General features: G+C 42.8%; 1 protein-coding gene across 2 annotated transcripts in view; it reads right to left on the bottom strand.

Annotated features, from left to right (window-relative positions):
- Nucleotides 1-8,021: 8,021 nt before the first annotated feature.
- Nucleotides 8,022-24,765, bottom strand: part of LOC119014410 (myocardin-related transcription factor B-like) — a 47,673-nt gene continuing 30,929 nt past the window's right edge. For both annotated transcript variants that reach the window (XM_037089550.1, XM_037089551.1), the window contains exons 8-21: nt 21,505-21,671; nt 21,059-21,172; nt 20,528-20,596; nt 20,228-20,412; nt 19,829-20,015; nt 19,250-19,511; nt 18,930-19,096; nt 16,429-17,403; nt 16,142-16,339; nt 15,273-15,389; nt 14,317-14,466; nt 14,071-14,154; nt 13,303-13,351; nt 8,022-12,480 (exon numbers count right to left, since the gene is read on the bottom strand). In XM_037089550.1, coding sequence (XP_036945445.1) covers nt 11,942-12,480; nt 13,303-13,351; nt 14,071-14,154; nt 14,317-14,466; nt 15,273-15,389; nt 16,142-16,339; nt 16,429-17,403; nt 18,930-19,096; nt 19,250-19,511; nt 19,829-20,015; nt 20,228-20,412; nt 20,528-20,596; nt 21,059-21,172; nt 21,505-21,671 — 3,263 coding nt within the window. In that variant the 3' untranslated portion in view covers nt 8,022-11,941. The remainder of the gene's footprint in view (nt 12,481-13,302; nt 13,352-14,070; nt 14,155-14,316; nt 14,467-15,272; nt 15,390-16,141; nt 16,340-16,428; nt 17,404-18,929; nt 19,097-19,249; nt 19,512-19,828; nt 20,016-20,227; nt 20,413-20,527; nt 20,597-21,058; nt 21,173-21,504; nt 21,672-24,765) is intronic.

Here is a 24,765-nt window from a genome sequence, read left to right as displayed (position 1 = left end):
ATGGCAGATTACGACATTATGTCACTTTATTTTGCAACTTTTCAATGTTTCTTTAGGTTAAATATGCAATTTTAGGTTGTAACTACACTTTGTTTAGGCTCAGCCACGAACACCACTTGGTCAGGGTGAGGTAGAGATCATGTTTAGTCTTAATGTACCTGTTTTTGTGGCCTCAAACACGACTGGTGGCGTCCTGAAATGTCATTAATGACACCTGTCGCAACGAGCATGGCTAGAAATTGTCTCACGGTCTCCTTAAAAATATCCAGCGGTGTTGTTGTGTTTACAAATGGTTATATACAGTCTTGAATTTCAGTCACCGGCATGGCAGCCTTTTTGTACTGCAACTCCACCACGGTCCACTCCACTTTTAGGTACGACAGTCCGAGATTTCTGTATAAAGAAAGAGGACGAATGACCGACAAAAGGTCCCACCGTTGAGCCGACGTTTCTGACATGAATCTGAATTTGGCGACAGACTCCAAGCCATGAACACCCGCCGCGAAAGGGTTCACACAGTACACGACAATGGCAGAACAGTTGCTATATTCTGACCCCCCTGTCAAAGATTTCACAGCGGAAAAAGTGCGAGTTCATCGCTGCACAGAGGACGACATTCGTTTGCGCAGGAGAGGACGGCTGTGCTCGCTCCCTGGCAGCTGCTCGAGTCATTGTGTCGAGCAATACGCTGATTTTCTGCAAAGTTTCGCAGCCAAAGTTCAACTGAACGGAAGTTGTAGGAAAAAAAAGTGCAATAAGTTCTGAAAAAAGCCTGGAGCACTTTAAGAATGACAGTTATGCAGCATAGACTTTATTCCATACAGTAGCTTCATGCTCCGAAGAAGAGTTTTTTTCTCCTTTTGTTTTTTCTTGTTTGCTTTGTTCTACCTGGAGTTTGTCGAGACGTCTTGAGCGGTAGAAGGGGAATAGACTTCAAAAGATACAAGATACATATTTACATTGTGTAATTGGCTTTGTTTGTTGTTTGATTGGTGGAATTGTGTGCCGCTCTTTATTTCATTTATTTCATTATCTGCTTTACGTTGCTCCAGCCCGTTTATTTTAAAAATACCACGTGGGCAGGATGAGACGGGTTCCTTGGCGTCTACAGGAGTCATTACTTCATATCTATTTAAACTGTGCTAGTTGTACAATACTCAACGATTCAAAATAGCTGGAGATACATATAAAAAAAAACAGGATCAGTCTCTCAATAATGCAAATAATGATTCTCAAAGTGTAGTTTTCATTACGACGTTTAGAAATTGCGTCTACTGATGAAAATGAGAAGCCCAGTTTTGATTTGCAAAGCGGGGAAACATCGTTTATCACACCTGAGGAGAAACAGGACAGGTTAGGAAATTTGAAGACAAAAAGTTCAGCTGTGTTTGAGCTCGTGGACAAGAGCCGAGCCATTCAAAACCATGCCGACCAGCAGGAGCAGGGGTTTAGTTCACTCTGACATGCAGGAATCAAACCAGCAACCTCACGATAACAAGCCGCTGGCTCTACCCCTGAGCCACAGCCTGTCACTGGACTGTTAGTACGTTGATCATGTGTTGTCAGCAGGTTGTTAACTTGATGTCAAGGAGTTAATGACATTGTTTTAATTGTGTTTCAACATGATGTGTTGGTAACGTGTTCTCGAGGGCTTGACTGCATGTTGTCAACGTGATGTTAATGTGTTTTCAACATGTTGTCAACATGACGTTAATGTGTTTTCAACATGTTGTCAACATGTTGTTAGTGTGTTGTTGAGACAAAAAAAAAAATCACATATATTTGACCCGCCTGTCTCTCCAGAGGGGTTACTTGTTGCGTTTGCGGCACTTGGAACATCAGGAACAGGTTAGAGATGTTACACCATCCTTCTGTTTAATACCATTAACACGTGAGTGGCTGATACAGCATTACAGCGGGCGGGACTTACATCAGGGGTCGTACATCAAATCTTACATATACACGGACGCAGCTACTTTCACTACAGAGCGAGACACATGGCTGAAGCCACGGTCTCCGCAGCCAAAGGACAGATGGACATAAACAGAGACAGATGGACATAAACACTAATGAGATCAGACGTATCAATCTGACAGAGACCCTGACAAGAAGAACTGCATCACCACAAACAGATGGGAGCCCTGGATGCAGAGCTGTCTGTCTCTGTCTCTCTGTCTGTGCCTCTGCGTGTCTCCCTCCTCCACTTGACTCTCTCTCTCTCTCTCTCTCTCTCTCTCTCTCTCTCTCTCTCTCTCTCTCTCTCTGGCAAGGTTTCAGCTGTTTTGTTGAGAAAGTATGGGAGCTGTCAGGGGCCATATGATGCTGCCTCTGCAGTTTACACATGGAGACGGAGGGGGAGATTGATGGCAAGGACACGGAGGCTCCCAGAGGACGCTCGGTCTCATACATATATGGTCGGAGGTAAACGTTAAGAGGGGAAAAAAAAAACCCCAATGTGAAATTGCCGATTACCTTTTCAATCCCGGTGTGTTCCTTCTTCATACCTGTGGGTTTTGTCACGCGATGTATGTTGTGTGTGGTAAAGGTCAGCACCGTCTCCGCCACTTGGCTGACCTAGATTCAAAATGGCCCTTTATGTGTTCGTGCGATGGTGTGCACATTTATGTGTGTGTGTGTGTGCGTGTTTGTGTGTGTGTGTGGGGGGGGGCTGCCACTGTCTCTGTATAATCCCCCTGGTAGCATTTGGTTTCAAGCATAACTCAGAGAACAGTCAGGGACTCAGTTTGCAATACGCCTGACCTACATCGCTTGCTCGCAGCGCGCTTAAGACGACACATGAAGTCACACTTACTCTATCCTCCTGCAGAAAAAAAAAAAAAAACAAGTCTGTTTTTGGTGCTGTGTACGTGTGTGTGTGTGTGCACGTGCGCGCTTGCTCGGAAAACACGCCAACACGCTCGCCGAGGCTCAACAGTTTAGTAATGACGGTAGTTTCGCGGGAAAAATGCTCGCTGTCACATTAAGGCGAGGATTAAATTCTCCTTAAGCTTCTCTCACCAGGCTGCCTCTCTCCAGGTGGTTAACGGGAGAGGTATAATCTCCACACACACACACACACTCACACACACACACACATTCACAGACGCGCACAGTGACAAGAACACATGAAGAAATACGGCGCGGAAACATAGCGACTCGAAGGTGCAGAAACTGTCTTGTAAAGGCACCAAAAAAAAAAAAAAAAAGAAAAGAAAAGAAATGAAATGTGGGGAATGATATCCTGTACATGAACATATACACAAACACATCACGCTTCCCCTCATTGTGTGCTGTGTGGCAGCAGTAATTAGAGGTGCGACAGCCAGACAGGTAGAGGTGATGATAATGGGCCGCAGCTATTTCTGTCCCTCCACTCTCCTCACCTCTCTGTCTTCTCTCTCTCTCTCTCAGCTTCTTCTGCTCTCATATTTTCTCATCCTCAAACCAACCAGACTCTGGTCCGGGCGGGACTGGAACGTTCCTAGCATGCACTCACCGACACGTGCCTCTCTACCCCCCCCCCCCCCCGTTATTACCTATCCCCGAATCCTCTCACGCCTCTAATCTCTCGACGGCTTCATTAAACCGCGTCTTCGCCGTTGCCTTGTGTGCCGTTGAGTTGACGTGATGTCAGCGTATCCAACAGCAACGTCTCCTTCTCCAGTCAGTTGTGGGGAGCGAAGGTAAACACGAGTCGAGGTGCTAAAAGAGAAGGAGGAGGAGGTGATGCCATGGGTTTTATTGTTTGTGCATCTGTCTTCGCCGGCGCTGATGTCACCAGACTGGGTGGGCGGAGAATAAAGCTGTTCTCCGTCCTGCTGGTGTTGATACCGACTGCTGGAGGAGCTCATCGAATCAAAGAAAACAACGTTCCGTGCCGGACATGTACATCGTGTAGAAATGCATAGAAGATGTTCCAAACCCACAGCTTAATTTCACAACCATCTTTTCAATTTTGAGGCGTCTTCTTGTGGCGGTGCTGGCAGTAAATTGCCTACAGGCCAGTCCCACCTACATACACATATAAACAGACAACATGAAAATCTACGGGGGAATGCCCACTGTTACTTGGACAATAAATAACTAATGCCTCTTCTGGGTGTAACAAACAAATGCCTACAAGCCCCAGGGAAATGAGATGTCAAACTGAAGGTGTATAGGGGTTTGGGGTTTAAGGGGTTCCCAAACAAACACAGTTTCATTGCTACAAATGATGTGGGGCAGCCGGGAAAACCCAATGGGGCCTGAACAGACCTGGCTTGTTCACTCCTGGCAATCTAAGGGCAATGAGGTTTTCAGTGGGTCAGGGACAGGTTCAGAATGAGGGTGCGAGCCACCGCCGTGCCATTTCCCACCTCTCTTTAAGCCTTTGCAAAAAGGGTGTCATCACACCGTGATTGGCTGGGAGGGAAAGGCCCCAAGCTGCTTCCACTCCTCAATCAGGAGTCAGTCTCTCCACCACCCTGCGCACAGGTGACCTGCAATCAGTCATGAGGCATTTGGGAAATTAGGCCGAAACAAAGAGAAATAGCAAGTCTCAAACAATTGGACAGCTGCAATCTAAAAAAAAAAGACAAAAAAACAAACGATTTTTCTGACGCTGCACCTCTTTTTATCTCTGTCTAAAGAACATGTTTTAGCTCCTGTCTTTAAGCCCAGTCTGCCCTGATTGGTCAGCTCCAACAGGCCTGAGCAGGAGCCAGCTGCTGTGTTTCACATTGGCTCCCTCCATTTTTATATTACACTAGGTCTGTGTGCATTTCTCTAGGGATTGGGCACATTAACACTTTCACAGCAATTATATAGCACTAGCTTCATTACAAACAAGTTATAAAAGTAATTCTAAATTCCTTTAGCAAAGAGATGCTGATTTATACTTCCAGAGGTCATTTTCTTCTGACATTTACTCTTCTTCCAGCTCCTGAGGGAAGCTGAGTCAGCTGAGGTTTGTGTGCATGCTGTGATTTTGAAGGCATGTAAAGAAATGTGCACGAATATTCTCATATGCTGTTGATTCAGAATGCTTTCTCTCCTCCACATCGACATCAGCGACCGCGTTTGTGTCTTTTAGTTTGTCTCTGTGTGCTCGCAGCCATTTACTCATTTGCATGTGCATCTGACAGCCACTGTCAGCACTTTTGTCTGTACATACAGCTGGAGCTGAAATCTGCCACTTCCGTGTGTGTGTGTGTGTGCGTGTTAGTGTGAACATTTCATCACAGCAGGTTTCCATTGGAGCTGTCCAGATTTAGCATATTATCTGTCGTCTGGAGCGAGCCTGCTCTGACCTTCAGGATCTTATGAAGAATACGTGCTGTACTGTATCCTCCCCAGCTCCCCATTTCTCTGTCACTCCCTCTTTTCTTCTTCTTCTTCCTCTGTGTTTCTTCTACTTCCAGCTTGAAAGGACTCTGTGGGCAGATATCCCCCCCCCCCACTCTCCCATGCTAACCACAAATTAATTTCACTCTTTCATCCGTGGTGGGGGTGTCATGATGTTTGGTCTGAAATAACCTGGGCTTTCAAACGACTGTCCCTTCTCATCAGGGACAACTTCAGCTACGCCCTGACTCATAGCCGTGTTCTTTGTCACTGTGGGGGCTATAACATCCGCAGTTTGGCTGACTTAGTCGTCACAAAAGACAGGAAAAGACAGTGTGTTTTGTGAGTGACAGCTTTTCACATTAGCCATTCATCAGGTAGATACGTTTTAAGAAAAAAAAGTGCGATGTTATTCCCCTCAGAGTGTGTGTAATTAAAGGGTAAGTTCACAGAAAAAGGTTGAATAAAAAAAAAAATTCAGTCATTATCCACTTACCCCCCATGCTGGTGGAAAGAGAGTTGAATTCTGGAGATTGACAGTAAAACGGTGTTGCAGCATTCTCCTAAAATAGCTATTACCTATATATATATATATATATATGTATATATATATATATATATATATATATATATATATATATATATATATATATATATATATATATATATTATATAAGTCTATGGAACATTGGAAATTGGAGCTTGGTGGTCAAGTTCTCAGTTGTTTCAGCAAATCAAATCCCCGAAAACAACACATGGCATTCAAGCCCTCTCACAGCTGTAGGAAATGTGATGCCTGTCCATCAGGAGCAAAGGAGGTAGTCAGGAGAGGTAAAGAGAGAGAAGGCGTGTGTCTTTAAACCACAGGTACATTACGTCATAACCAGATATTTACTGAAAATAGCATGCTAACCAGCTAGCACAGTCTGAAAGTAGTGGTGTAAATAAACAGCACTCCCCCAATGCTCTGAGCTCCCAGTCCACGGCTAACTGAGCTAACTAGTGCGGAGACATATAAGACTGAAGATATTACTGTCCAGTCGTCTCATAAAACAGGTTACATTACTCCATTATTTTTCCTTCTTAACGATTCTTTTACTTGACACAATATTTGCCTCATCCTTAAGATTTAACAGTTTTGCAAATACATGTGTGTGTATTTGTTCACTCCTGCAATTTAGAGTAAGCCCCTTCATTTCTTGTGTGGATTTGTGCATCTGTGTGTGTGTGTGTGTGTGTGTTTGCAAACACTAACAAACACATCACAGGCAGCCCCCCGCTGTTGTGCTGAGATGCATCAAAGCATCTGCAGGATAACTTCAGGCCGAGTCCCTCTAAGCCCGGACCAGCATTATAGTGTTGGATTTAGAGGTGTGTGTGTGTGTGTGTGTGTGTATTTGCCCTGATCTCACTCTTCTTCAAGCTGCGCATGCCGGAAGAAGGAGGGATAACAGGACGCAGAGGACAGAAGGTTGCATTTTGTTCTGGCTCTGGACTCAAAAGAAATCCCTCTCTTAAACATCTGCAGAGGAGGAGGTTTGTTTTCCTGAGCCGGTGGGGAGAAAACACGAGCTGCTCAGTTACACCGATGCCAGTCAAAACGGATGAAAACTTGAACTGAGACTTAGCACCACTTTGCCTGAAGTGCATTTTTCAAGGCAGCTAATTAAGGGAAGGAAGTCTCACTGCATTGAAGTTACAGCAAATGATATCTCACTGACTGCTGAGGTGACGTCAACGCTCATGAAGAGCCCTCATCAACAGGTGAGCTGTACAGGTTGTTGGTTTAAAAATACCTTTTTCCACATTCTGCAAGAATCACCCTTTTCTGTGGGCTTCAGTGGGAGGCCCGCTGTGGATCGGATGTTGAAGCCTGGCATCCTCTTGCTCCCCCTCCATTAGTAGCTAGAAGAGGTGTTATCAGCCAATCACCCGCCTCCCTCACATGCCCACCCATATCCTGGTCTGGCGAGGGTGTGTGCGTGTATTACATTTGGTGTGTGCGTGCGTGTCCGCCCCCTTTTGACTCACTTTTTTTTTACAACGCCGCAGTCCTGTCATCCTCCTGCTCACACATTTTAACCACTCAGAGTGTGTGAGGCCTTTGTGTGTGTGTGTGTCATCCTGCAGCTGCACAGTGTTGCACTGCCTTGCGCTGTATTCCATGTCAGTCTTTGATGTATCTTTGCATACAGGCAGCGAGGTTGTGAGTGTGAATATAAACAAAGTAATTGCACATAAAACCATGTAATTATCTTACCCGCAGATATTTAGGTCAATGTCATTAGCTCTCCTTGTATCGCAGATTATTTGGCAACATCAAACAAGCAAAGGCCTCATGGACAAATTATGTTGTTCTAGTTTTCTTGAATCAAAGCTTCTCAGATGTATTTGACAGTTTTTAAGATAAGGACGTAGAGTTTATCTTAACCCTTTAAGATCAGATGTAGATGTAGATGCTGGCTGTAGCTTGTTATTTAGTAGATATGGGTGATATCTTCTAAGTCTGATTAAAAGGGAAGTATATAATGGGATACAGCCAATAAACACAAAGAATCTGGAAAAAAGCGATCAAGGTATGTGTTTCCACTTTGTAGGTAAAGCGAAGGTTGGCAAAAAGACATGCACAGCAGCAGTGTCCCCACCACTCATGTTGATCTCATTAGGGAAATAATCACCACACAAGACACAAACACACATGATTTCTTTTTTTTTTTTTAATCAATATTTCCCCTTTTGTTTTTAGAAAAAGAAATACTTACATTTAAAGCTCCCAAAACCCCAACACATTTACATGACGCGACTCAGCACTTGGAGAAATAATACAGCAGAAAACACTTTCCTCTTATTTGAAAACTGTGGAAGCCCTGAGGGGGCCAAGACTGATTTAAATGGTTTTCTCTCCTGTGTTTGTGACTTCAAACTGGTGGGACATTTTTTAATAACCCTCTAGTAATCCTTCTATTTTGAACTAAATTAATTCCAAAAATGTAAGGGGAATTGTTTTTCTTTTTTTTTACAGGTGAAACCAGGTGAAAAAGTTTTTCCAGGAAAACAAATATTTCTACGTTCCATCAATGCTTTTAGTGCTATTTAGAACATGGGGTAGTAATGCATGTCAGCCTCTTGCGGTCAAAATGGGTTTTTAAAAAAACACTTGAGATAAAAAACAAAAAATTCTCTGCTACCCTTTTTTTAAATTCAGTTAAATGCTTTTTTTTCCCCCACTTGGTTTCATACACACACATACATAATAAAAAAATTATAATAAATAATATTATCTCCTGAATTTCTTTCACATAAAAAGGAAATGTTCCCCTGTATTTTTTAAAGGGGAAAATGGTATTTAAAAACATTTAACATATTAATATTAATATTTATTCTAAAAATCACATATTTTCACAGATGCAAAAAAAAAATGAAGGTACTCAGAAAGATTATCCTTGCAGTTCTCAAGTGATAAACACGGGAGAGAAAACTATTTAGATTTAACTTTCTTCACTTGCCCCTCAAGGCTTCCGTAGAAAATTCCTGTCAAACTAATATACATTTGACAGAGTTAAAGAGTGTTTGGTACTTCATGACAGGCACTTAATTCGTACAAATTTCAACAAAAACACACATAAAAAGGTGAGTGAATCACACACGTGATTGTAACTATGGAGTATTCAAACCAGGTCTGGAGTCAATACCTGACTCTATACTCTCATAAAACATTATCTTAATGTTTAAAACCAAAATAATACATCAGCATTTGTACTAGATAACTGCAAAGAGTAAAGAAGAAAAATGCTTTTCTCACAGAACGAGGATTTTCTTCGCACATTATGAAGGGATCTGTACAGTGTGTGAACAGGTTCAGTATTTCAGTGGGCTCCTGACGTGACCCGGGCTTTAAGACAGTCTTGGAAAAATGCTAACAAAGTCAGGAAATCAAGAAGGCTGTACCTCGACTAACACTTCACGCCATTTAGCATCCCCACCAAATCAGGAAATCATCAGTAAAACCTGCATAAATAGCAGACGCAATGTGTCTACCGCATAACCTGGTAAATCTTAGTAGCCGACTCAACTTAATGCATAAAGTAAAAATATGATTACAAATGTACAGTATGTTGCAGTACGTTTGCATAGAAGTGTACTATGGTAAGAATCAAAAAATTAACTGTGTGTTCGTCTTCGCAACGATGAGTACGTCTCGAGATTTTTGACTTCATGACAGACATTTTGTCAGAAACGGAGAAAGTCACAGTTTATGCAAACTGTATATGTGTTAAAATACATTTTCAGTGTCTAAACTGGTATTTTACAGCATATAAAAACTCAAAAGAGTAAAAGGACTTAAATCAACCACAACGGCAAAAGTACTGATACAGTACAGGATAGCCATCACCATTGAAATCTCTATGAAGAAGGTTTTTTTTTTTTATCCGACTGAATCATGTATGAAGATTCCTAAAGCTGCAGTTTCCTTTTCTGTGTACATGTAAACTTATTCTTTAGAACAAGTTCAGACAGAGAGGGAGTCAGCGTGGCACTTTTCAAGACAAAGTGTCCGAATAAACCGTAAAAATAAGCCTGCTGTGACCGTACTGTATGTAAACATAAAGCAGTGAGCATGTCTGTGGAGGAGCGTCGTTCATGTACGATGAACCAACTCCACATTTACATTTGAAAGGTTTCACGACAAAGGCCTTTGCATGAAATCAGAATACAAAAACGTGCATAACATTTTCTATAAAGTAGCATCGTGTCGCGTAAAAAAATAAGACACATGTGGCACATTCGGACGGCAACTTTTTACAAAAACAGCAACATTCTGAACATGCAAAAAATATTAAATATCAATTTAATATTACTCTTTGAAATTGTTCCAAACAAATTGGACCATTCAAGTTTACTTTGTTATCGTAATCTGCAGGAATCACTATCGCATAATAGCTGAACGTACAGAAAATACGTTTATAAACTAGAAGAAAACATGAAAAATCACTGTGGTGTCGGTTCCAAAACAGTTTAAGTTAAAGGAGACCTATAACGCTTTTTTTTTTGTTTGCTTTCCTTCAGTGTGCTACATGGGTTCGTGTGCATATAAAAGGTCTAGAAGGAGCTCCTCTCTCCCACAGAAAACACTCCTGAAGTACCTTAAACGCCTCGTCAGTAGTCCCGCCTTTAATCCTGTAACCTTGTGACATCACTCTACGTCACCGTGTCACACATTTGCATAATTCATGTCTATATTCACGGTAGAAGTGAAGCTGAAAACCTGACAGAGCAGACAGGAGCCACGGTGAGCGGTGCTGACTCAGGTGTGTGTGAGCTGACCAATCAGAGCAGACCTGGTATTCGGGTTCTTAAAATGATGAACCTGAAAATGAGCATACGTCTCCGTCATTAATAATGCACTCACTGCTTGTGCTTTGAAGGAGTTGTGTAGAGATTATTTCAGGGACTCTTTTAAATGCATCCTTACATGCTTTTTTATTCTAGTTGAATTACCTGAGTGTTATCGAATCATGGAGCTCTTACACATTCTGATACACTAGAATACAATCAGACAATTGTTACCACAGCCTTGACTGTAGCAAAGTGCTCAATATGTTTTGTTTCACCTGAATAAAGGGTGTCGGGATGCTTCTTGCAATGGGAATTAAGCCAAAGCCTGAACTCTGAGGTTTTTTGCAACAGAGCTCTGGGTTTTGTAAGGTCAGTGTTGCTGTGATGAAAAAAAAATCAGAGCGCAAACTTTTACCCTAATACACAACACTGCAAGTCAAGATTTTGGTTTAGCATTGTATGATTTTGAGTGACAATCTCTTAATGTCAATAAGGAGGTAAAAACTTTGATTTTTCTGAATAAATAACGTTTTTTCTAAGTTGTTGACAAAAATGTATTCATGTTGCATTTCTTGAGGAATTAGCTGACATAACTCACAGAGGTGAATATAAATTTGATAAAATATGTCAAAAGTTGTTTGTGATGTCCAAATGTTTGGACCTGCTGTATGTTTGTGATATCAGTTCCATCAACACTAGCTACAGCAGAGTGTCTCCAGATCATAACTTATTTCCAGATCGCATCAAAACAGCATTTATATTCCACCCTGTGACATCATAAGTTGTTAGAAAATCATTGTCTTTCAGGCTTAAATGTGGTTATTGATCAGCGTCACTGGTAAACTATTGATTATCTTTACAACAAAAGGCAAATAAGGTCTTGCGGTCCAATTAGGAGAAGGTCAAATAACCCGATACGTTTCTCTACTGTAACCTGGTGTCTGTGACAGAGAGAGATTAGATTCATTTATATGAAAGCGACCGGTTAAAAGTGAGTCGTTAATGATCGGGTCCAAATCCACAAAAGTCCCTCTAATGTGTCAACTAAACTGTTGCTGAAAGAGGCGAGAGCAGACGTAGGACCTGCCTAACAAGAGTCTGCTCAAAGATCAATATCACAGCATGTAAATAAAATAAGTAAAAGGTCAAAGTGCTTGAAGATTCAATAAAACAGTGTGTGAGAAGACACAGATGGAGTGCTCTAATTAGATACTGAAGCCTCAGCAATCAATGACATGTTTCTGTGCGTGTGTGCGACTGTTCGTGTCCCGGCCGCTGCAGGCTAGAGGCAGGAGTCCCAGTGTATCTGCAGGTCATAAGTGTCCAGGAAGTCTGTGGAAAAGACACTAGGAGGCGTCTGGGGGCCGAGTGGGGCCAGCGTGGGGGTTTCCTCTCCCCTCACTTCTCCGATGGTGAGGTCCAACCAGTCCATACTGTCCAGCCCAGGCTCCCCTTCCGGTGCCATGTCGGAGGTATCCATGGGAGACAGGGGATGGTCCAAGATGCTGGGGGTGCACAGCATTTGACTGTGCAGGTCATCGATCAAAGTCAACGCGCCACCTGGCTCCACGCCCAGGAGAGGCTTGCCGGTGGTGCTTTCGAGAAAGTCCTCCAGGCGTCCGCTCCCGGCGTCACCCAGGTGTCGCCTCTCTTCTGCGGCGTCCGTGAGAGTCCGGAGTTCGGACCGCACCGAGGGGGGCGAATGCAGGGTGTCACGGCTGGTAGGGACGGGGGGCGACAGCAAGAGCTGCAGAGGTGAGGGAGGAGGAGAGTTTGGATCCAGAGAAGGGTCTGGTGCTGCTGTGAAGGTGGGCGACATTTCTGAAGGGAAAAACATGGAATTTAACGTCACTCCCAGTTTCACTTCCCAAATGTAAACATAAATGTAATTCACAGCATTTTCCCATATTCATCGAAATATTCTTAAAATTGCACTTTAACCTTACGTTTCTTTTAGGAAACTAATATCTTAATCGCATCAAGGGTAGGACACATCTTTTTTCCTCCTGCACAAATAAATGGTGGTGACTCCATCTCCCTGTTTTTCTGTAGCTTGGAATCTGTAGCATTTACACACATCTGATTTAACTTGCTTTTGCTGGGGATACAATATGCGAGCTGAGCCTTTGGTCATGGTGACGGGCTCGGGGAATTCAAAATAAATCAGGAAACCAATACAGGATCTGTGATTACATCTTTTACCCCCTAATACCCCGTCCCAATACAAGAAATCATCTGTTTTCTTGTATTGGTTGCTGGGTAAATATGTGTATAATATGATACATTCTCCATCAATTCTGCCTTTGATAGTGTCAAAAGTACAAAAGCTATTAAAAGACATGAAACATGTCACACAATCAGATTTTCAACACTGCGCTTACAATAAATCTAATGATGTGTTAGTTTTTTATTCAATGACTTTCTGTAACCACCGCTGTGTGCCAGTTGATAACAAAAAAACCCCACAACAATACAACACAACAAAAAATACTTTGTTATTGATGTCAAAAAACCCATTTATGTTCTCACAAGAGGTATCAAATATAGCTGTTCTGTTCATTTCTGGCATCGTGAAAACCTTATGAGCAAATAAGAAAATGTTACTACACAATGAACAGAGCCGACAGTGTTACTGCGTCTTACCGCCTCTCTGCAAGATGATGTCAATGAAATCATCTTCATGCTCTGTATCCTGAGGACAGACACAAAGAAGGAACATGATTCCCTTTAAAACTGTGTGTAAAATCAGCACAACACATCACATGAGCACCTGATGTGAGATGGCATGACGCAAAACATGACATATGTTAAAATACATTTCAGTTTCAATATTTAAATTTGAAAATTCTACAGTATTTTGCCAGTATTAACTGTATTGTTTTTCTGGGATTCCTCTGTGTACCACTACGGAGATTGCAAATCTTACTCTTACTACAGTTTGAATTGTGAGGAGAGAATAAAGGCAGATGCTCCACCTATAGAAAAAAACAATGGTATGATATGATTTCTGATATCTGTGTACTAGAAAGTTCCATCCTCTTCATGAGGCTTGAAGAAATTGAATCAATTCAGGAGTTGTGGAAAATGTATACCTTTTCAAATGCTGTTATTTTGTTGAATATGGTTATTGAATTATTTTTTCCTCTTTCATTTTCCTCAAATGAAAAACATCCTATTTCTATGTTCTGTATTTACTCAGCATGAAGCTGGAAAGAAAGAATAACTGCAAAGGTTTCTAACTAGAGATGGTATTAACTATTGCAATGATATAATTCCAAATAAAGGGTAAAATAAGAAAATTGTAGCGTGGTTTGAAAACACCCCTGAAGGCAGTAAAAATCACTCATTTTGAGATAGTAAACAAACTATTAATTTTGCACAATGACACATCAGACATTCGGTGTGTCATACTTTATTATCAGGCGATGAGGCGGTGGTCTTAATGGAAGCTGGAGACAGAGGACTGAACAAGGTGTCCAGACCGGGACACAGCTCCTAGAGGAGAGGAAGGAAACAACGTGATGGAAACATTCACTTTCTCCAAAGCCAGACATGGGCTGATGTTAGATATTTGTTATCGGAAAATCCCTTCGACAACGTGACGGGGTGACACAAGTCACCTTGAGAGACTATCCGTGTCTTGTGGAGATTACTTACAATTTGAGGGGAAGGTGATGAGGTGTCTTTCCCCGAGGGGGTGGTCTCCTGGTCCTGGAAGAAAGGCTGCAGACTGGGAGGGGCTGACAAACAATGAGAGGGGACCTGCTGTGGCTGGTCTGCAGACACCTGAAGTCTTCGGCTCTGTTGCTGCAAATCATTGAAAAGAGTTACAGGGGAAAGCTGCGAGGAGTTTCAGTAATACATTTTATTCTTGCTGAATTCCCTACAACACATTTATTAGTACGTGGAACTCGACAGGGATTATAAACTTGCACTTGAAAGCCTCCGTCGCTAACCTTTAGCCGACTGCCACCGCTTCATTAAAGGAGTCATAGGAGGGGTAGAAAAAAAAAAATCGGGAAAGACTGCTGACCACAGCAACCAGCGCTCCACTAAATCCTGACATTTTTCGACTGCTGCGACACACCTGCACTCATTGACTGATGCCGTACAACTCAATTAGCTGGGATTCGACGGAGTCTTTGTTCCTCCTCCGTTAACAACATAAATCATAGTAATGGAGGATGTCGTTAGAGTAATTAGCAAAGCAATAATAATCAGCACGGTGATAGTGTCAGACAGCCTTATCAAAGGAGCGCTGTCAGTGTCTCCAACAGCATACACCATTAACTCTCCCACGGCTGCTGGACTCACTGCAGCAGTTCTCCCTCGCCTTCGTGTTTCTCGCCCTCCTCATGGGGCATTAACAGACTGCTCTTCAGTGACGGGAGAAAAGAGTCTCCGGGGCTCTCGGTCAGGACTGAAGAGTGAGTGTTTCATGAAGGGGATCCATGAATTGTGTAAAAGAGATGTGTGAACATTTAAAATGTTTCTGCGTGACTCTTCAAGCAGGTAGTTTGGGTTCTCTCTGCTCAGCTTTTGTGCGACGATTGCCCAGTTACTTTGAATCTAGCTGCGTAGTAAGATCATCTCTGTCTCTACCTAATCCTCACCTTTGTCTTTTGTTGTTTCAGAAATTCCACATGCTCAGTCTTTTTGGTTTGGTTATCAGCTTTCGGCAGCTGATCGGGGTGGTGGTCAGTGAGCGTGACTGGAGCGGACTGCAGTCGCTGGAGACAAAGGAGCAGTTGGAGCAGTGTAGTTAGTATCAGGGTTGTTAATTTGAATACAATAATAAGAAAAGTACATCAAGAATCAGTCTTTGCATTTACATGCCCACCGACCCACCCCCGAATGTCAATTACATTATTAGAGAGTAAAAAAAAAAAAATCGACATATAGCCCATTATTCACACTTTTTTTCAATCATACCTCAAATGTGGCTAACCAACACCAACAAAGATATTTATTGGAGGCAGGATATGTCACCATTTGACAATAACTTCAATCTTTATGCATTATAATGCACATGGAGCATTACTGAGACAAAAACAGGACAAGAAATGCATGGTGGCAAGTAGGTAAGGAGGTCGGCCTGCCAGGTGTGAAGCCAGTTATACTACTGAACTTTTGATGTAGAAAAAACAGTATATATAAACCTGTATTACTATACATTCTTCCATCAGTTAGCTAATTTGTTTTATTACTAACTTCTGTCCGTCCAAAATCTTAACACTTTTCAGCATACTCAAGGTCTATTCTGGGCTGAAAACATTTTTAAAATTAAAAAAAACACGAGAGAGTTTTGCTATCAGACAGAGTGATAGTGAAACGAGGCGTAATTTGTTTAAACTGTGGCATATATGCAAATGGTCAGAAGAGACATGTGCTGTCCACACTTTCTGAGGAACAAGCAATAAAACACAGTTTTTCTTTTTTTGATATGAACAAACACGTGGACTGCTGATGGTGAGTCTGGTACCTGCAGTGTGATTTGATTGGCTGCTTTGGTCTGAGGCGCATAGGTTCTTTGGTTCTCAGGGATGTGATTGGTCAGTGCGATCAGGAAGTGGTTACCGTTGCTGTCGGTAACCAGAGTCGGGGTGGAGTTACCCTTAAGGAGATCCAGTGGGAGGGAGGGGGCGGAGCCTGACTGCTGGTTGAGGTACGTTTGAGAGACCTGACCAAAACAAAAAACAGTTTTTAAAGAATGAATCTCGACAGTGAGGTCTGTGTACTGTGAATCAAACTGTAGAAAACATTTCTGACCTGCGGCACCTGCTGTTGCACCGTTTGTTGCTTCCGTATCTGGATTTGTTGGAGTTGTTTCGTCTGCTGATGCTGCTTCTTATTTTGCTGCTGTAGAAACGTCTTTTGTTGCTTCAGTAGGATCTGTTGCTTCAGCTGCATCTGCTGCTGATGTTGTTTTGACAGCTGTTGTTGCTGTAGTTGTTTTAGCTGCTGTTTGTGAGATTTCTTTTTTCTCTGCTGGGCGAGTTTCTGGTGATTCTCCAGCGTCTGACCGCAGTTCTGAATCATCCTCCGCTGGTTCTGAATGTTGTGCTGCTGCTGTGGCAAAAGTTTCTGTATGGCCTGTTGCTGGGCAAACTGCAGAGCGGTTTGCTGGAGACATATATGTGGCTGTTTTTTCTGTGTGCTCATCTGATCTGGCTTCATTTGCGTACCCTGAGTTTGGGTGGAAGACTTTGGCAATCCATGACAGTCTGGTAATTGCGTAGTCATCTGGGACACAACTTCTTCTGCCTCGATGGCCTCCTGTTTGACAGTTACCTTGGTGACATCCATCTCAGATGAAACGGATGATGATGGACGGGGTAATGGCGGATTCCCAAATGTGAGAGGGACACTGGGCTTATCAGGAGGCTCCTGTTTTACTCTTACGAGAACCAGCGGCTCTGGAACTCGTCCTCTGTTTTTCCCTTGCTCCAGCTGCATCCTCAACACCTCCACCAGCCTCTGCTTCTGCCTCAGCATCCTGGTCAACTCCTCTATCTGCCTGTCTTTCTCCTGCAGCATCCTGTCTTTGTCCACAGCCACTCCTGGGGCCGTGGTTGTAGTGGTGAGGGCGTTTGTTGAGACCAGACAGTGTTTCTGCAGAGAGGCTGCCTTTAAAGAGAACTGACAGGGTGCTGGGGTGGAGCACTTCGGCTCCTCTTTAATGTTAATTGGAAGCTGAGCAGCTGAACACGGCTGAAGGCTCAGCTGGGTGAGAGGTGAACTCATCTGGACAGAGAGATGAAAAAATAAAAAAGATTAGCATAGGGAGCCTTTAAATGAACATAAGTGCAACAGCTGGAGACTAAAATCACATTTCCTAGTGTGTAAACAAGAGTCTATTGCCAGGCTCAAGCTAAATGCTAGCATCTGTATGCTAGTAGGTTCAACGAAAAAGGTGACATGCTGATGTTTGACGTTTTCACCATCATAGTTTAGCTTGTTAGCATACTAACATCTGCTAATTAGCACTCAACACAAAGTACAGCTGAGGATGATGGGAAGGTAATTAGTTTTGAAGATTTTTGGCACTCGAAGAAAAATTCATCCAGAGAGGGATTAACACTTTTGTACCAAATCTGACTGCAGTCCATCCAACAATTGTTTAGACATTTCTCTCAAAACCACAAATGTCAAACTCATGGTGGCACCAGATAAAAGACAGGAGATCAGCAAAGTCAAGGAGGATTCGTCGTCTGGGAACCATGAATGCCCGTCCAATATTTCCTTCTGATCCATCTGATGACTGATATTTCAGTCTGGACCAAAGCAGCGGACATGGTGACGCCACCATCTCCACCTCCACGTCCACGTCGGTAACATCTCTGAAAAGGTGTTTTGACTGCACTCTAAAGTGCGCTGTGATTTCTGTCCTTAAACTTTGCTATTAACGAAACACTGATGTTGTACTTCATGCATTAATGATATAAGTAGTACATCATAAAATATTCTTCACTACAGTTAAGTGCACTTGACTCTGCTATTTTGAGACACCATTATATTATAAATGTAATATATTTAAATCTAAATGTACTCAAATGCATTTACTATGGCCAACATTTCATGGAATGACTATTTCAGGTATGACCTTGAAGTATACTGACAAGCATATGCAATATATTAATAGTATGTTAAAGATATTAGGTATCATAAGTCCATAATATCATAATAGTTATATAAAAAAAGCTAAAAATTAAATGCACCTCCTGATGTTGTTAAATGTAGCACAAGGAGTTCTCAACTAGTTATGACACAGTCTCGATCATACTGATGCCTCTATTTGATTTACATAAGCAAACAAGACCACCATCGACAAGATCGGCTATTTCTTTATAGTTAGTATAGTTATTTTTTAGTCACCAGGTCAGATTCCACCTCCTCTGTGTCAGTTCATACAAAGTTTATTGTGTTTTTGTTTTCATCCACGGCGGCCCCCAAGAATCAACAAAAAACTAAGTATGTCACCTTGTATTACTTATATACTGTTAATACATGAGTACTAGTGTGACAAGTATATTATTAGTGTAAATTGAAGTTTACTTAATGTGCCAAAAATGACAACAAGTAAGTATATTTTTTAGCAAGGGTACATTTAAATACCAAATTCCTGTGTTTCAACTGAATGATCTTCACTGTGCTCGATCTGAAGCTGTATATCAATAACCAAGCTTATAAGAACAGTGACACGTTTAAACACAGTTCTGGGGTTCTCAGATCACGTCAGTCTATTAGAAGAGCAACAAAATAATTCAGACCATTTCCCCCAAGGGGTTGCTGTTGAAGCTGGTGTCTTCTGGGCTCAGGGCGGCTGGCGAGCGGTCAGAGGGGCTGAGCGAGGTGTTTCGGGGGGAGGCGGTGCCACCACAGCTAACGAGCTGCTGAGTTGTGGCCACGGCCGGGGTGGTGCTGCTATCTGCATCAGCTGTAAAGGAAGGGAGACGTGACGTGAGGCAGACAGTACAAAGATAAAACATTATCTACACCGTTTTCTTCATTATGGTCCAACACTTGAACACATCGTTTAAGTAAGGAGTGATGGCACACTGGAAGAAGAGCAGGTACATTTTCTGTTCACCTGACTGAGCGGTCAGAGAAGCCTGATGGCACTGGAACTGAAACTGTTGCTGCAGTGTGTTGGTGGTGGTGGTTGCAGCAGTCTTGGAGGGCTCTCCTGCTGCTTCAGCCCCTGGCCCTGTGGTACCCCCTGCTGCCAGAGAGGAGGTAGTGTCACTGCCTCCGTTCAGTTCCAGGTAGGTCCTCAGCCTCTCAAGGAGGTCGTTTTTTGTGCCAGAGACCGGCAAGCTACGCAGCTTCAGCTCGTACTTCAGTTCCGCGACCTGACAGAAGACGGAGTAGAAGAGAGATTGAGTTTGAAGGGAGGGAGTGAGGGAAGGTGAAGAGATGAGGGTAAAGATCAGAGGTGAATTAAAACGGATAAAAGGATACAAGAAGAGAGGGGAAAAAAAGACAGAGCGATCCATCACTGTCCCATTCTTTGTCAGCTCCTGAGTTGGCAAGCCACTTTTCAGTGACAAAGTTTTGTTAACAGAGACTCTTTTACATATGCCAGCTTCTATCCACCAATTACTCCATCAACTCGCCGAGAGCTGTTAGTCTCACTTCTCTTTGATTTGTATGCTGTTGTGCTGCTGACCTTCATTTCGTCCAGGTTCGGAGGTAGAGACGCTGGTTTTGTCCCACCCAAAGGGGCAGAACTCTGACAGCTGTGACTGCCCTGGTTCGACAGTGTTGTTGTAGGGGCGGCAACAGGTCGAGGCGGAGAAGAGGCGATCATGGGATTGGAGGAGGAAGAAGAAGATGGCTGCTGATCTGCCTGAGGTCTGTTTGAGGAAAAAGTCAGAGAGGGGGAAAGATCAGTTATCGTGGTAGTTCAGACGACTAAATTAAACTTTTACAGTCTCCTCAGTTCAAAGCACCACATTGAGTTTCGATTCATCTTGCTGTAGATACGTTTGTTTGATACGTGCTCCAAGGCGACTCTCCTCTATCTCACGCAGCGAAGCGTCTTCTTAAAGCCCACTCAAAAACGTACTTGGGTGGTGCAGGCAGGATGGCGTGGTAGTTGTAGTGCTGCTGCTGCTGGTTGAGGATCTGAAGCTGCAGGAAGAGCTGCTGCTGCTGGAGGATTTTGGCATAAGATGAGTCCAGATGGGGAGGAGGCTCTTTATCTCCCTTCTGGTCAGGAGGGATGTACTGGTGGTACTTCAACTTTTTAATCTAGGAGGAACACATCGATAATGCAACAGGTGATCGTTTCAGAACTAGCATTTACTACCTTGTCTGGTATTAGCAACAATAATATTCACATGTCAAAAACTGAGGAAATATGCACCTTTGGCTTGTTGTCCTTAGGTTTCTTGTGTTTCTGGGCGGAGCGGTCACAGTTCGGTTTAGGCTGGTACTGGAAAAAAAGGAGTTAGGTGCACACTGTCAACCTTTACATTATATTTTTGACCACTTGAGGGCAGCACAACTAGCTGTACACAAACATCAACATAATACCGCCTTAAAAAAGCTGATGAGACATTTGTGTTGGTGAACAGTTGCCCATTCACCTACCCAGCAGAGTCAGAGCAGCATCACTACTCATGGTCTGTCCACCTGATGAATATAAGTTGAGTATTTTGTACAATTACACCAAAACAATGAGCTGAAAGACACTAAAACAAACTGTAGCTCTGAGGGGAACTACAGAGACTGGTAATCATTTTCTATTACTTGTCTTTGTGTTCAAAGTTCTGTTCATCACATCATCACATTATAAACATATTGATTAGAGCAACTTTAAATCTAAATACAGTTCACACGTTCCATTATAAACCCTTGCTGCTTGGTTAGTCTTGACACACAGTGTGACACTTACTTTTATCTGTGAGATCGTCCTCTGGGCCGATGGTCCTGCTGTCCCGTTGGTCAGCTTTAATGAGGGGGAGGAGCCAGAAATTGGTGGTAGAGGAGGAGGAACAGGAGGAGGCGCCTGATTGATAAGATGACAGCATACACGATACGTGATATAACAGCAATTGACCACTGGATTTTGTTTACTGATCCATATCAGCCTCAAAATTCTGGTACTGGTGTATTCACTATAACTATGATTGTGGCACTCTATGATTTTACAATGAAAGCATGCGAGCTAAAGAAAAACAGGATGGAACTTAACAGACCATAGCAGTAAGAGTCCAATCCACCAAAATTTGTTTCTGCTGTTGTACTGGAATTCATTTGTACTCATGTTTTACAATCTTGCATCCGAGATTTACAAAATGTTAACTGCACTGTGTCTCCCTCGTTCTTGGGTGATCCTACCTGATTAGGAGATGGGAGGCTGCTCCGGGTCAGTGTCTCTGGTGGAGAGGGCACAGGCAGCAGGCCCAGAGGACTCTCCTGGCTCACCGGCAGTTCTGGAGACAGACTGTAGTTGCTGTCTTCATCACATGACGAGTTATCACCCGAAGCCTTCGGAAACTGTGTCTCTGAGAAGGGAGCGGAGGGGTTGCGGGAGGAGGAAGAGAGGGGTAAAAACATAAATGTAAATTTATTAGGAGCCCTCTTTTTGAATGATGGCGGCATGCTACTGCATATGTGCCTCCTAGCCTCCTTGTGTGTGCCTGTCTGGCTTGTCTACATCCCTACAGTGACAGCCAAGCTTTTATCACCTGTATTTACAGGTGTCGAGCCAGTGGATTCCTCCCAACCATCCAAACATACTGCAATGTGCCAAAAAACTGACAAACTAAAGTCAGCCGAAATTGTCACACTGTCCATAACCATCAGCCAGTACATTTATGCACTAGCTGCTGCAGGGTAGCTTTAATTCATCCTCTCTGTCTGCACATCATGTCCATTAACGCCACTTTGAAATGATTTCTTTACTGATATATTTAGTCCTCGGTGTGGCCAGGATGAGCCAAGCTTCATCCCGGTGATAGTTTTCATTCATCTAAGTTCACTCACAGTGCAGCCAAGTAAGGCTGGCTGCCTCATTCACACTGTTCTTATGTGACAGATGGCATCTCTCGAAGGAAAGATGTTACGCTCAGAGTTCTGGAGGATCACTGGAATATGCAATTTATGCTCTGAAAGCATTAACTGTTTTGTGAAGGCTCCTCCTGTTTGTGCCAGCCGTCTGTGCTGCTACTGATCTCTTCATTTACTAAACGTTTTCCAAGCAACAAACAAACATGGCCGAACAATATATAAATGGGCAAATAAATAGAACATGAAAGACAACTGCAGAGCTGCTACGACTGATCGAATTGTTGCCAACTATTAAAGTGATCAATAATAATTTGGGTTATAGATTAATAAGTACGATAACTTCTGACTTGGAGCACTTTCCTGCAAAAAAAAAGTTAATAGTGTGTCTAATATGTAACTACTGCCACCAAAACAAACCAAAAGATGTTTACAGAGTGTTGAGTGGAGGGCAGGGTGGAGCCGGGGCAAGAGTTGCTTCTCAACCTCCCTAGATCCAGACTCCATCTGGAGACACCTGGAGTCACTTCAGATTCTGTGCAAATCTGGAACTGTTAACTGATGGGAGGAGAGCTGAGAGATTATTTATAAACTTTTGGTATTAAAGCGTTGACTTGACTTAACTCCTATTTATTAACCTGACTGCAGCAGTGATCTGTGGAGCTGAACTATGTCTTCGGATGTTTATTCACCCTTAACTCTATCTCACCCTCTAGCGCATCGACTTGAGTAAACTACCTTGAGTGGATCTACCTGGGTTTGAACATTGTTGGAAACATTTGTGATAATGTGACTACACAACTCAAGAAAACATTATAACAGAGGTCTGGCCATTTTTAGATGGTCCTCTATGACAGTAAACAAAACAAGATATTTGAGGACGTCATCTCGAGCTATAGGAAACTGATCAACCATTTTCTAGCACTGACACACCAAACTGACACCACAGAAGTAGCTGTGACAAAGGCTGACTGTTGCGTTGTCTCCTGCCCCGTATCTCGTCCAAATAGACGCGCTTGAACACACCACAAAGACTACAGCTGACAGCCAACAAGCTTCTGCTCTCTGCGCCTGCGTGAAATGAAAATACCTCTCAGCACTCTTTGACACCACTCTCGCTACTATACCCTCTCCTAGTCGAGAATCCATCTGATAAAAAAGTGGCAAATAGCACTGGGGAAGAGGCTGTGGCTAAGAAAATAATTGAGGGATTATTCCACAGTGAAAATAGTTGTTAGCTGCAGCCAAATAAAACAAATGTCGCTAAATAAAGCCAAATAAGACAAATGTTCGGTTGTGCTCCAGCACAGGAGTGAATCCAGGCAGTGGTCCTCCTGATAATTCTCCCCTCAGGGATATCTTATAATCATGTAATTATTATGCAGACTTTTGAGCCTTTACAGGGATTTGGGGAATAAAGTTACCTGCTGTATGAGGACAGAGGCTTTCCCTTTTACTGCTGGATGTGTGTTATTTAATTACAGGAGCTGTGATGGGCTGCAGCAGACAGCTATGCAAAACAAACCGCTGGCCATTAATTCACCATCAGCAGGCAATGATGAAAAGACAACATGGGGCTGATTTAATGCCCTCTGATCCAATAACGTGATGACTTACCCACCGCTGCGCCGCGCCAGTGTGAGTCTATGGTGTTGCGCTTTTGTTGCTGTGTGTTTGGATCTTTGCATGTCGGGCCTGTGTTACTGTTGTGTTCCCGGCGCTCCAGCAGCAAATGCAGGTAATGCAATTGTGTTTATTGTGCAGCGGCGACAGAGATGGATAATCCACTGACAGCGTACGTTATTGAATTTTGGCCTCCTTCGCTCCGCACATCGTTCAGCCAGCTGGACCCACTGTCTCTGATCTCATCATGTAATGTCTGGCAGAAAAAAGCCACTGGACTACAGATACACAATAAATGTTAGATAGCGCCACTTCTTTCTTCTCTTTTACTGTGGATGTTGTAATGGGATAGGGTGGAATTGGGGTCGTTATATCTGTCACAATGCACAAATTGCATCTGAGTGAAATCATATTCATTAATTTAGAGTCCTGAATTTTCAATTAGTATTTAATTATACTAATAAAAAAGATAAAGTGCTTCATTAACAGACACTGTGCTCATTTAAACAGCAGAGGAGGAAGACGTATCTCCACTTCTCGTCTGTCAAGATAACCTAGTTTCGTCTTTGAAGGATGAATACTCAGGTGGGGGAGTTTGTGTGTGTGATATGATCGTTGTCTACTGAACATATTGGTTATGAATGTGTATTTGTTTTGCGCACAGCTGAGGCATCTGAGAGGGAGCTTCAGTATGTTCATGATAACAAGAGGCGGGGGGCCAGGAGGGACATCCTGTCAGGAGCCTTATACTGTGTGGGTGTGTTGTGATAGATCACACTTTATATTTTTCTATTCAATTTATATTACACATCTCTTCTTCACACACAGACAGGGTATTGCTTGATGTTTGTTTGATTTATTCCATAAAGCAGAAAGATGCAATTATCTTTTTTAAATGTATGTTTTTAAAACATGAGCAAAGAAAACAGAGGAGAAGAGCTGTGACTTACTGCGAGTTGTGCTTCATGG

This window comes from Acanthopagrus latus, chromosome 23 (assembly GCF_904848185.1).
Source record: "Acanthopagrus latus isolate v.2019 chromosome 23, fAcaLat1.1, whole genome shotgun sequence".
NCBI classification, from domain to species: Eukaryota; Metazoa; Chordata; class Actinopteri; order Spariformes; family Sparidae; genus Acanthopagrus; species Acanthopagrus latus.
The sequence above is the reverse complement of the archived record's forward strand: the minus strand, read 5'-3'. Positions and strand labels throughout refer to the sequence as shown.